The sequence below is a fragment of the Trichoplusia ni genome, chromosome 25, assembly GCF_003590095.1.
Source record: "Trichoplusia ni isolate ovarian cell line Hi5 chromosome 25, tn1, whole genome shotgun sequence".
Lineage (NCBI taxonomy): Eukaryota > Metazoa > Arthropoda > Insecta > Lepidoptera > Noctuidae > Trichoplusia > Trichoplusia ni.
This window is the reverse complement of record NC_039502.1, coordinates 1,233,352-1,247,727: the sequence shown is the minus strand read 5'-3', so window position 1 is coordinate 1,247,727 and position 14,376 is coordinate 1,233,352. Positions and strand designations below refer to the sequence as shown.

The window sequence follows — 14,376 nt, the reverse complement described above, 5'->3', positions numbered from 1 at the left end:
AACTTTACTCTAAAAATACCTGCAACCGTGACAAAAGACTGTCGTTTAGATCCAAGTAATCTAATTACGCGATTTCGATTCAGCGAGCAATTGCTGTATATTCATTAAACAGTTTTATAGAATACAAATCACTATTTACAGGTCGTTATTGTAATATTTTGTGAGAAAACACAAGAATCGATACTATTTCCATATTAAGTGTCACTTTAGATTCATGACGTGTATGTTCCAGAAATTGGGAATAATTTTTGTCTTGTTTACTTTATATCTGTCGACTTTGAATACAAATTGTTTAATATCAATTAGAATTTAAATATTTACCTAACTTGGAAAATAGCATAACAAATTCAACTTCACAATTTTTCTAGTGATAAACCATTTTTTTCACCGTCATTTTTCGTACTGTGTATTTTCGTACCCTTTGCCTGTACTGTGATTCAGTTTTAGTACTCATGAAACCTTATTATCTAGTTTTATTAGGGGATGTATTTTCAGAAAAGTGAATTTATTTGTAATTCTAATGTCAATAGGTCGTGTTAACAACTTCTTTCACTCTATTCTAAAAACATTTCTTCGTATCAAAACGTAAGTCCCTACCCGATTATTTTTAATTCTGATGTCATCTGAATATATATTGTTTTGTAAACATCGAGGTACGTTTCTCTACGCCTACAGATTTTAACCCAAATTTGTTTCAAACATCGCCGGTGGTCTGATAAGCACTCGATATCAAACACTTTTCGATCATTTTCATATAAATCGAGTTTAATTTATTTATAACTATGTAACACAGATGAACATTGACCTATTAATGGTATTTTTAAAAGCTTTTCGTCACGATGTAACCAAATGTGTTACAAGTTGGGCCGAAGTGCATTCGTTACCGATTCGTCTCAATTACAAACTCATGTGACCAAACAAATCCAGTTAATTGGGTGTTTTGGTAAAAGGAGTAAGCGATCAGCGAGTTAAATAAAAAAGGGGAAACGAAAAAAAATATAACAGGCGAAATATCTCACCATAGAATTTCATTTGAATGATTTCAGTAGAATTAGACATTAAAGAGCAAGCAGGAACAAAAAGCCACTTAAATGCTAAACAATTAGGTAATGAATTGAAAAATTCATCATCCGCAATCGTTTACACCTTGTACCGCATGAAATTCAGATGGCGTTTCAATCGTCGGCGTGTAGATACCGCTAATTGATCGTTTGAGACACGCCGCTAATGTACCGCAATCAATACGCACGAACGATGACCTGATGCCGTCTAGATGCTCAAGGGTTAGGAACGTGACGATGCTGATTTTGAAAATGGGAGAAAAGTAATTTGTTATGCGGTTATCAATCTATCCTATAAAGAAGTTCAGCAAAAAGTCAGGCAATATGTTTTCGTTTTAGGCAACATTTTTTTGCAAATCATTGTATTATTGTAGTAAATGATAATAAAAAGGAATAGCTAAAACTATCAAATATACTGGTCTTGGAAAAATATGATACAAATAATCGTGAGAAATGCAATGCATGATGAAGCTACTAAACAATTTACATTTATCTCTAACAACAATCATAACGATACCGAATAAGTAAATGTCAAGACACATGACCTACATATAAAAATATTGTAAAGTGCGTAATTACTAATGAACTACGGTTCAAGAACACTACTGATTCGATAAGTGTAATCGATTTAAATTTATATCAATTACATTTGAATATTAAGCCACAATGTGGCAGAGTTAATGCAAAAGAGAAAAATATAAAAAATGATATAAATACGGTTTTAGTTCAAGAATTCAGTTAAGCTTTCAAGAAATAAATCTACAGCCCAATGTTTGCAGCTTCACACTTTAATTCCAAATGAAACCAGTCGAAACTTTTATTCCAAGCTGCATCTTAATTAACTCAAAGAATCATAATTACATCAAGACCTTATCAATCAATGTCTAATGAAAATAAAAAAATCGTAGAAGATTTATCACAAACTAAATTGTAAACTGAAATAAAATATTGAAGGATAATAAATCTTCAGCTCAAACAATTTGCTTCAGTCCAAGAATATACTCGTAATAAGCTAAAACAGGATCACGCGGGATTGCCAGACGCAGCGGACATTTGTCAGGGAGTAAAGAGTTGAAACAAAATAAGTTTTTATATGCCCGAGGTAAATGAATATGTGAAGATTGATTCGAACAGGATATGGCATGAGAGATTTGTGTGCCGCTAATGTTTTGCAAGTTTTAATTGAAAGCGAGACCGGGATTGATGAGGGCGAACTGAAAAGCTCAGGTTATATTTATCAATGTAAAGGCGTACCTATATGATACAAAATTTTATTTGTAGCGCACAAAAGATAAATTTAACTTACAAATATTAAAAAGGACAACCAGTTCCAGGTTAAGGTACAAAAAAATGAATCACTTCCAAAGTTACACATTGTTACCAAAAATTTGTCAAAATCATGTCACATCGAATCAGTTTCGCAAATCATTGTCATTGAAAGTGACATACAAAATAAACATCTAAATGACACGACACATTCAACGGCGAACGTCACCTAAATACACATCAAAGTGAAACCGACACACAGACTGACAAACGGGTTCATGAAATTAATGTTATTGGAGAGGACGATAGACGTTTTCCAAAAGGAGACACAAAAGGCACAGTGGCAACAAAACAATATGACAACACTTAAGTTGAAGACGTCTAATGTGTCGTTTAAGTGACACTGTGTTCGTTTGAAGTCGTATTCCAAAATTGGACACAATAAACACGGTGGCAAAAATATTTGCACATGACAGACATAGAGTACAACACAACATCCGAGATGCGAAAAACATAGTATTTAAAAGAGGCTTTCCAGAAGAAGACACAGTGTTAAACACAATGAAGAAGTGTTATGAACAGATGACACTGTGTCTGTGTGGGATTATAATACTTATGCTGTAGATAAAGGCAAGCGTAAGCCCATATGGTAGCTATTTACGCATGGCTTGCTAGGGGAACAAATAGTACGTGACACAGCATTAAAAAATAATCTACATTGAAGAATTTAATAACAAAGGTTTTAGCGCCGCTCGTTTCCGATCACGTTGGCAATTTTAATACAAAAAGAATAAAGCATGGTGATACGTGATCGCATTGCAAAGTTTAAAGTGTTTTTTTTTTTCGAAATTTAAGAGGACCGATTTGTAACATTATTATTCGTCGGAGTATTGTCAGGATTCAATCCATATCCACCCGTAAATGTATGGTTAAGAAAGAATCACAATTATCGTCAGTTCTCGAAACTTATATATGATGAGTGTCATTCATCATTAAAAACACCCAAAATTACAACCAAAGAAAAGAAACAAAACAAGAAAAAAAGTATAAAGCCGTCCTTCTCAATTAAAATCAAATCCAAGCTAAAAATAGCAACTCGTAACATCAAACATGTCGTTTTGCTGCGCCGGCGCATCGTCACACGTCACCGGCCAAGCGTGAACCGTTTCGAACGCACCCCTGTTTGTTAACCCTTTTGCCGTTACTAATACGATTTCTTAGTATCTTATTGTCGCTAAATTGGTTTCTAATAATACAGCGCGACAAAATGAGTTGAGTCAATAAAACAGATTGGACTGGATTGATACAGCTCAGTTACTGCTTTTGGATATTTATTTTTTGTTCCTGATATGTGAAGCTTGAGAGGAGAGATATCGCAACTGGCAAAAAGTTGGGTGAAGAAAGATGCGGTCTTGGCCTAGAAGTAGGATACTGTGGAGACAAAAGATGACGGTTTTCTGAAGAAACGGATAATATGAAAGAAGAGGCAGAGGCTGTGCCGTGAAGCTTGGTCTCACCAGCAGTGGTCTAACATCACCTGACACGATAACTTTATGTCGTTCTACTTTGACTTTTATAGCTATGTAAATAACAACACATTTAGGATCCACACATATTTTATTCATCAATTTACTTTACATTCCGTGTTCACGCTCCATATTTACAAAATCTGGTTTATATAATTAAAAACGCGAGACGGTACTAACTTAATTATTAATTTTACGACTTTCAGATTAAGTCTATAATGACTTCCTACGGCCCGTTTTATTTCTCTATCTTGAGACCGACATGAATTAATAACGGTTCGTAAAACTATAAGTGAAATTTTATAAATCCAATAAATTGATTGAGGAAATACACTTTCAGCCAAATGATTGATGGCAATTAATGTATCGATAGACAAACTTAATTAAATCCGTCGGTACTTATTATGATGGATTAAACTTGGTTTACAGCCTGTGATTATGAGCTGAGAGGTTTGAAGATCAAAGGTGTGCTGTGAAAGCGTTTATGTATCATAATTTCTGGCACATTGAATAAGCACCTCGATCGAATGAGACGGTATTAATCTAGCATCCGAATAGACCGAAGCTTATCGAATAATGTAACTGTCGTCGCCTTTTCAATCAACGACACTCAGTTTAATTTGGTTAAAAATTGCCAAGTGGAGCGTAATTAAGAAAAAAGGAATTGAAAACGTCACTTGGGGAAGTGTCATTTGTGGATAAAAATAAACTAATTGTCGTTGGGTCTTGACTGTTCATTAAGAATTTGGTTTAGAAATATACTTTACATTAAAGGCGGAAATAGAGTCAATCTAGTGCTTGAAAAATGCATACATGAAACAAAAATACCTTAAGATTATTCAAATTTAAACCTTAGTTTTCCCTTACTCCATCCGTACCTGGTTCCTTTGTAACTTACTAATTCAAAACATGTTTTGTTACTTCCTACAATATTCCACGACTGCTCAGATCACCCATAAGATAGCTTACAATGGCGATATTAGCAGAAAATCTTCGAGCAAGTTTCCTAACCAATCATCACAAATCAATCAAGATGTCGACAACTAGACGCATAAAGTACCTACTAATAAATTAGTATATATCTTTCCAAATACGGCTATTACCAAAGCTAAAGAGTCGTGAATACTGGTCGGTAGGAGTGGATACTGTATGCAATCCGCGTGCAGCCAATAAGTCAAAATCACACGCTTACAGGCGGTGAAGCGAGTAGACGCCTAAGTATTATTTATACCGGCAGCCACTTAGATGGGAAACATACGGAAGGTATAATGGATCGGGACAGTGGCGTTTGTTTAGTTAATTAAGAAATGATTATTAGTTTGTAAAAATGAAAACTTCCACTGTCTAATGCAGCTTTATGCGTACTGGCATCTTTAAGACAGACACATTCACAAGATTAACTACGTAGTTACTTAAAAGTATTTTCATTGCTCAGTGCCCTAACTACACATATTAAGCGGATTCAAAAACAATAGTAGATATAGCTTTTAGGGATAAGACCGCCATTATACCCTAACATTGTATGTATTAAGAATCACTGCTGTAATTCCATGGTGTACAATAAAGAATATTCTAATCTAATCTAATCTATAGAAAAGGCTTGGCAGAATATATTTACGGTTAAGGTACGGTTAAGGTTTTACCTTCTACCCGTCTGCAAAGAAAAGGTTAATTGAATTAATAAAGGTGAGTGTGTTATTTTCATAACTAAATATAAAGCTTTCTAATTGACTCGTTTTTACTACAGCTTCATTTTAAGTTTATGGTGAGATTATAGTCCAATAAACTATTTGCATAAAAAGCTTAATTAAGATCCAGTTACGTAGTTAAGTTCTTATCAACTACTTTTAGTAGCCAAAAGCCACAAGAAAAGTGAAGATAAATATTTGTTCTACATACAACTTTTATGATCATTCATAAAGATATACAAATTCGATGAACGCAAAGCTAACTGCACGTATACCTGAGTGGTTCTGGGTCACGGGTTCGATCCCCGCGTAGGACAAGCATTTTTTTGATGCACGAATGTTGGTCCTGAGATAAAAAACCTAGAGTTTTAATAGGAAACCAAAATAATGAACATTTATCAAACGTGCCCGCCTCCAACCTTGTGCCGTATGTTTCCAAACGTATTTACAAGAGCCACCCAGACAACAAAACGTCATACGCGAGTGCAAGGTAAATATAGAGTGGACGAAGCACAACTTAGAATAATTTAGATGACGTTAAGATTTCAACTGGATTTGTAGCGAATATTTCAAGTAAGTTATTGAACGAGACTAAGTATAATTTGTGCTTCGTATTTATTGAATTTGAAGAGACATTTGACTGAGAATTTATTTGAGAAGGGCTGGCTTAGGATGACTTCAACTATTCAGGCTCGAAACTTTGTAGAGAATTGTGATGATATTTTTGGATCTCAGTGTGGCAGACAATAGTCGTAAATTATGGTATGGATTCATCTAGTCTGAAGCTTTGGTTAAATGTTTTATTTTTTATTGAATATGCATGCTAAGAGTTTCTTTCATTTTCGGGACTACTAAACTGATTATAATAAAAATCTGAACGGAGTTATCTTGGATATCGCAATAGATATACCCAGACATTTTTTTATCGCGATGATCGACATCCACGGGCACACCATTGGGTAAAAGCTAATAAAAATATAAAATAAAATAAATATAGACATGAGGACATAATTAAAAACCAACCCACAGTAGCCGCCATTAAATTAACACGTAAATAAAAATGACGAAACTATAAAAACGGTTTTAAAGCAGAGGATATTTACAAATGTTAAAACTAGAATATATCACATTTGTGAGATATTACGAGTATGAGAAATATCTTAATGGTCTGGTTTGAACGCTGTAGCAGTCAATCAAATTGTCAGTCTTGTTTAGTTGTTTAGACAGAATGTTTTAGAATATAATATTAATGATTTGATTTAGTTTTGAAATAAATAAATCTGGCGCTATTAAAGTAAACTTTCGTAACTTTAAGAAGAGGTAATGTGTGAGCCTCTTTAATTATTTCGAAAGTAAGTTCTTATTAATACAAGAAAATTTTCTATAGAGAGTAATGCAGTTTAAACTATTGTTTTAAAGATCCTTATCATCGTATTTAGTATCTTAAGTGCAAACTAGTTAAATGCGTGCTTCAATGCATTGAAGTATGGCATTTAATTTGGTTTTAATTTTAGAAGAAATTGTAAATAATAAATACGGCAAGTGTTTTTATCAACAAACTTCTACTCGTGCCAACCATCATTTCCTTCCACTATAATTGAAAAACCGTTTTCTTAAGCAAATACAATCACACATTTCGACACATCTATACTTCTGAACCCAATAAATCAAAAATTAACAGACTTTATCCCATCTGCAGAGACTCTAGATATGATCTAAAGCGTTCATACCACACGCTGTTGGCCATGTGTGTGAACTAAACCGTCTCTTGTTGACACGCAATTTTGCAACTGATACGTCGATAGTTGATCCTCAAGTGGTTCCAATTAGATAAACGCTGAGGTCAAACGAATTAAGCGTTGCTATAGCAACGTATAAATTTGATATAGTTATAGACTTTATAGGTATTTTGTTGTTTGTTAGGGTTATTATTGAATCTCGATAGAATGAATGGTTAAGTGATAAGTACTTATGGGAGATTTGAGCAGTGAGAGCCTAGTGCCACGACGTTTGAACTTCTCACCTAGAGATGATTCGAAAGAAAACTGCACAAATAAACAAAAAGGACAAACAAATCCAAAAGATACATACCTAAAAGCTTCCGCTCTTGTTACGCCCGTGGATTTCGATGACCACAAAAAAGCTTATATTATTACTAGCTGTTGCCCGCGACTTCGTCCGCGTGGTTAGAAGAAATTGCGACTAAACTTGAGATTTTAACTAATCTATCTCTCAAGTTGGATCGAACTGCACATGGTGTGCGAATTTTATTATAATCGGTTAAGTGGTTTAGGAGTCCATTGAGGACAAACATTGTGACACGAGATTTATATATATTAAGATGTCTTGGGATTCTAGTCTATTTGGTACCAACGTAAATAAAATCATTTAAAAATTATGAGCACACAGAAACCCACTCTTTTAATCCACGGAAATTCCTCTACATCACACATATAACTGTTTAACTCAAAACAAATCTACACACGTTTGTTTGTCAGAGGACAGTATTTATACCCACTATTAGCCCGATCTGTGTCCAGTGACGGCCAGTTACCCCGTACTTAAACAGCTTTATAGCGCTAATCGTAGCAATTCGCTAGGTCGCTGCTTACGACTACTGTAATGAGCTATTTCCTCAATTGACTTACCGCTTGTGTGGGATTTGCAGAACTCTAGATCGTCTACTAGCATTTGTTTAGCATTACCTTCATGTTATTATCGGATTACTGTTTTATAGAACCACTAAAGTTTCCTATTTCTGGACTAGTTTTGATGTGAGTGTTTTCTTGATTAGAATTAGACTGGCAATGGACTAATATTAAGTAATAATAATTGAAATCCAATCAAACAGATCAGCCCAGCGCATATTCCTGCTTAACAAGGTATCGCAAATTTCATGCAAAATGGGTCATTTTAAGTGGTGGCTGATAAAAATAGATTAGACCTAGAACGCGGATAGAACGGCGTTTCTTTGGTATCAAACTTCAAAAAAATATCTCTATTGATATAGCAACACGTTTCCAGATGAAAAATGACAAGTCAAACTCAATTTTTTCAATAGCTATATCGAGACAATTGAGTCAAACATCAGCCAAAATCCTCGAGCTTTTTGGAGCTATGTAAAATCTAAGAAGCAATCTAATTCTTACCCTCCTGTACTTCATTACGGACAGCTTTCTTCAAGCGACGGGGATGAGATATGCAATATGTTTAGAGATTTTCCATTCGAACTTTCTCATGCCTCCAAGTTACATTCCATCAACAGATCATGATCCACTTATCGGTGAACATGACGAGAATGGCACTGTGGATATCAGCTCTATTGAAATATGTGAAGATGAGGTTTATAGGTTGCTCAAGCGGCTCGACCCGAAAAAAGGTGCCGGACCAGACAGGGTGTCACCGGTGTTCGTCTTGAACTGTGCCAAGAGTCTTTCTGTCCCTCTATCGATTCTCTTCAGGAGGTCGATAAACACAGGATTAGTACCTCAACTCTGGAAATCAGCATTCATAACGCCAATTCATAAAAAGGGGTCCAAGAGCCTGATTGAAAATTATAGACCAATATCTAAGTTGTGCGTATATGCAAAAATCTTAGAAAAAATAGTTTACAATCAGGTTTCCACGGCTCTCAAACATAGTTTTTGCGAACATCAACATGGTTTCTTGAGAGGCCGGTCTACCACAACTAATCTCATAGTCTATAGTAACTTCTTATCAGAATGCATGGCTCAGCGGTCTCAGGTCGACGTTGTTTACACTGACTTTAGCAAGTGTTTTGACCGGATAGATCATTTTATTCTTATTAAAAAAATATTTTTAATGGGGATAAGGGGTAATCTTTTTCGCTGGTTCTCCTCCTATGTTGAGAACAGATGTCAAATCGTTGTGTTAAACGGTTACTCCTCTAGAGTCATGCACATTCCATCCGGCGTGCCTCAGGGCTCGCTGCTCGGGCCACTGTTATTCAACATTTTCATCAACGACGTTGCTTCCTGTTTCAGTTACTCCAAAATTTTGCTTTATGCGGACGACATGAAGATAATGAAACAGGTATCCACTACAGACGACGCGCTTCTCCTACAACGAGACTTAGATAGTTTTCAACTATATTGTGAAGCTAATAAATTGGAATTGAACGTCGCTAAATGTTATGTGTGCTCGTTCACTCGCAAACCAAAACCTATTTGCTTCTCATATAAGTTCTTGGATACTTCCTTAGCCAGAGTATCCAGTATTAGTGACTTAGGAGTAACTTTTGATTCGAAACTTATCTTTGACACTCATATAGATAATATAGTCAAAAAGGCTTCGAAAGCGTTAGGTTTCATCTTTAGAATCTCGTCAGAGTTCAAAAACATTAAGACAATCAAAATACTATATTGTTCCTTCGTTCGTAGTCACCTAGAGTATGGCTCTCAAATCTGGAATCCTAATTATAACGTTTACATCAATCGGATAGAGAGCATACAAAAGAAATTTCTGAGGTACATTCAATTTCGGTCGAAGCTATATCTTCCAAATTATTTTTTAAGGTGTAAAAAGTTTCACATTCTCCCGCTTCACGAACGCAGGAATATTGCAGATCTAGCCTTCTTATTCAAAGCGATGAATGGACACTCAGATGTTCCCGAGTTTGTAGGCAAAATGGGATTACGCGTTCCAGGAACTTTTTTACGCAATCTTGATTTACTTTATACACCGGCCTCTAGAACCACCTACAGGCAAAATTCTTATCTCATCAGAGCGTGCCGGTCGTATAATGCAACTTGCAGGAGAATTGATATTGATCTGTTCAATACAGGGTTAGATAAACTTAAGAGAACTCTGTGCAAGTACTTTTTTGCTCATAATCCAAATTGATTATTCAATATGTCGCTACGTGCTTTTGGTTTGACCGACATACTGTCTGTATTTTTTTATTTTTCTCTCTACTATCAGTGGAAACTTTTAATTGGCTTTAGTTTCGCAATAAGCTTGTTCAATCTTTGTTATTAGCTGTAAGTTTTCCTAATATAATAAAATAAAAATAAATAAATAAATAAATAAATAAATTTATTGTCTTAATAGCTCCATTAAGTTTTGTCAAGCAACAAACAACTTAAAAATAACATCACAAACAACAGAGAGATTATGAAAAATCACCATATTCCGTCTCTATTAATATACTAACACGTGTCCCTAAGATGTAGGTGGGTATACATATGATGTTACGGTTTTATACCATACTCATAAACTGTGACGGTTGCCGCGGACGCTATAAATATTAAAGTGTCCAAATATTAACGATTTGTTAATTGTTTTATGACCGATGTAAAATATATATGAAGTAGTTTTAGTGAAAAGTTGGAGCATTTTTAATTAAAGATCTACACTTTTAATCTCCCCGTACAACACTTGCACTGTGTGGGACGCGAAAGGGAACCTTGTTTGGGTGCAAGATCTTTTTCTAAGTCGGAAAAGTAGATACAAAAGGTACATCGGAATTTTTAAAAATGACAGCCTTTTAACACTGTAATGCTCAACTAATAAAACCCCACGCAGAATTTAATGACATACTCTACTTTAACGTTCTACGTAAATTATCCATCCCACATAAAATTTGGCACGCAATGTGCTAACCAGCAGTTTTAATTTCATAGCTAATAAGATCCCCCGAGGTGCGACCTACATACAAAACAATTATTTTATTGCCAAAACAAATAATAACGAAACCATTTTATTATGAACATCTGTTGTTATATCATCATCAGTCACTTTTCCCAACTACGTCGGGGTCGGCTTCCAGTCTAACTGGATGCATCTAAGTACTAGTGTTTACAAAAAGCGACTGCCTTTCTGACCTAAACCTGGGCACACGATACCCTTTTCAGGTACAGGTTTTCAGACTTTCTGGCGTCTAACTACTAGTAAAAACTGTCAAAGATGTATAAACCAGCCGGGACCCAGAATTTAACCTGCCTTCCGAAACACGGAAGAACTCCGGTCTCCGCCTATCCACGGACCGAACGTATCAAGAGTAGCTTAACTTGTGATCGATTGCAGTTGTAGCTTAGCCACAAACGACTATTATATTACGACAATAGCGAAACTAAAACAATTGTTTGCTTCAACATAATCATGAGTAATAGATGAAACAATTGTTAGTTTAGTGAATTAATGACACGCAATCATTATGAATTGATGAATAGATTTCGTACTAAGGAATTGTTATTGAGCAATTGATTTACAAATTAATTAATTATCGCCTTAGTAAATTTCAATATACGAGAGAAGCCTAAACGTTTTTCCAAAATACTGAATTATCTATCCGAGTTAAGTATACGTTTGGTACGGCCATGAATTTGATCGGTGACTAGCTTTTTTGCAAAATAGATCATCTTTGGTTTTACGGAAACCTTGACCGGTTCTTACTATTTATACAATATGTTTTCAGACTTTACTAAAAGATACAACTATATCGCATTTATAACACATCTATACCAAGTCCACGGGAATGGATAAACTGCTATAATTTTACTACTTTAAACCGCAAATACAAGGCAAAGAGAGCAATAGGTCGATATCACTCTAAAATTATTCTCAATTTCACAACACCTATTGTAACTGTAAAAACTGAAAAACTAGACAGAACCGCACTTGAACAAATATTTTCATTAGAAACGAGAACAATGGTTAGCCCGATTAGTAAAACGAGAGTAGACAAAACAATTGAACATACACGATAATGAAGTATTCACTTTGTATAAAGTACGAAATGAGTAAGAATTATTACACTTTTTGACCAAGTTTAACTCAAATGAAAGGGATGGGACGATCTCGATTCTTTCTCATAAAACTGGACTTTGTTATCCGTAGAACGGGATTAATTATTATTAAATTATTTTTGCATAACTACTAAAGCAGTCAATAGTAAACGTTAAATCAGACAACACGCCAACCAGACTGCGCGACGCGGCGATGTGTCGCGAGGTTCGAACCCCGTCTAGATCAAGCGTTTGTGTTTTACGAATGTTTTTTCTGTGTCTGGGTATCTTTGGGCCATGTGCACACACTTGAAAATTTGTGAAACCACACGACAGTAGGATTAAATTCATTGGAAAAACTTGAAGCATCACACATAATAAAATTCTATCATAATGAACATTAAACTAGAAATCACGCACAAAATAATATCTTATTACATACCTATCGGCCTTAAAATCGTTCTCGCATTACCAACACAATATTTGCATATACCTAATTGTTTGAAAACATACGTGGAAACTGTCACGTTCAACGATACACGTGTAGTCGTAATCGTACAATGAAAATACAATACAGCAGTATGTTGAATATTATAACTACTAGTTGCTTTATCGTCAACGTTTTTATGAAGGGAAATAAGATTAGGTAACTACCCTTGGCGATAGGTTTTATTAACCTGAATTACATCTTGAAATGTTTACCGCGCGAGTGGTTTTGAATTTATTTGCAGAATAAGGTTTTTCTTTACTACGTAGAAAAGACGTTGAGATATATTCTTTAACTGGCCCTTAGCTATCTTGCTATTAGAGACATGTTATTTATTTGTGCATAATAAGCAATAGTGGCACCTACCGGAAAAGGATTACTTTCACAATCTAGCGTTACCGCATTTTACCTATGTTTTTGATTCGTAGCAATTATAGCTACAAATAATACCACATTTTCGAAAAATACATCAACATATCAAATAAAATGTCAAGCGTACTTACATCAAAGAAATGCGGCCTCAGTCTCCCTATAGTGTATTTTGCCACATCGGTGGTGAGCTGCTGGCAGGCGCACCCGAAGAGGAAAACACCGACGACCTGGTAGGTCTCCCACACCCACGCCGGGATCTCCCAGCCCAGTACCTTGCGCGACCGGCCCCCGACGTAGTCGCGTAATCTGATCCATTCTGTCAGGCACATCTGTGGAAGAAGATTTACTTAGATTAATGACGATTCTAATTGAAGTTATAGGATCGTTGAAGCTTAACCCACGGACCTATGAACAATGCCCGTGGATACGAAATACGGCGATGTGTCAATTGATTGAAATCAATAAGGAGGCACAGCAGTTTCTTTTTAGAACTTTGACATGAAAAGATTTGGTAGAGATCATTCGAAAAAGAAAAAAAATTGGTTGCAATATAGTGGGTATACAACTAATTTGGATTAAATTTGATAGATTCGATGTGATAGCTTAGCTCCAAGAAAAAGGCGCAAGTTGTTTTGCTGCCTTAAATAAGTGGAACAATGGTAGCGTTATGGGATGTGAAAACCCTAAAAACTTGACCTTAATTTCATGATTGATGACACACCAATTACCATGAATAGACCAGTACCTAAATATGTGTTAAATATTATGACAACTCTTTTATAACTGGAGGATTATTGGCAATATTCCAAGGCCCATTAAACACTAATTACAACCAGCCGCTTAAATATAAAACGCAGCGATAGGAACTCAAGTGTGACTCCAACTATAAAAACTCACAACATTGAAGCAAATCGAATTATTCATAAATGCAACCAAAAAAGTTTGATTAGAAAATTTGAATTTTATCATACAGCGGTGCACGTCAGTCGTTTGAAAACGTAGCATCGACTTTTTGTATTGAAATAAAAACTTGGTGTGTTTATATGTTGACTATCTTAGATATATGTAGTTTAACGATTTGCCACACAAGTAGCTAATGATTTAGCAACACTATGTTTTCTTACAATATTTAAGCTTCGTCATATTATGGTAGGTCTGTTGAGAGCATGACTGTAATGAGTGTCTTCATAAGAGTGGTGCATTCATTTATACAGGCTGTATAACATATAA

General features: G+C 35.2%; 1 protein-coding gene across 1 annotated transcript in view; it reads right to left on the bottom strand.

Moving 5' to 3' along the window:
• Window positions 1–13,538, bottom strand: part of LOC113505288 (putative phosphatidate phosphatase) — a 42,251-nt gene extending 28,713 nt beyond the window's left edge. The window contains exon 1 of the mRNA XM_026887908.1: window positions 13,278–13,538. Within this exon, the coding sequence (XP_026743709.1) occupies window positions 13,278–13,475 (198 nt within the window). The 5' untranslated portion in view covers window positions 13,476–13,538. The remainder of the gene's footprint in view (window positions 1–13,277) is intronic.
• Between the last annotated feature and the right edge of the window lie 838 nt (window positions 13,539–14,376).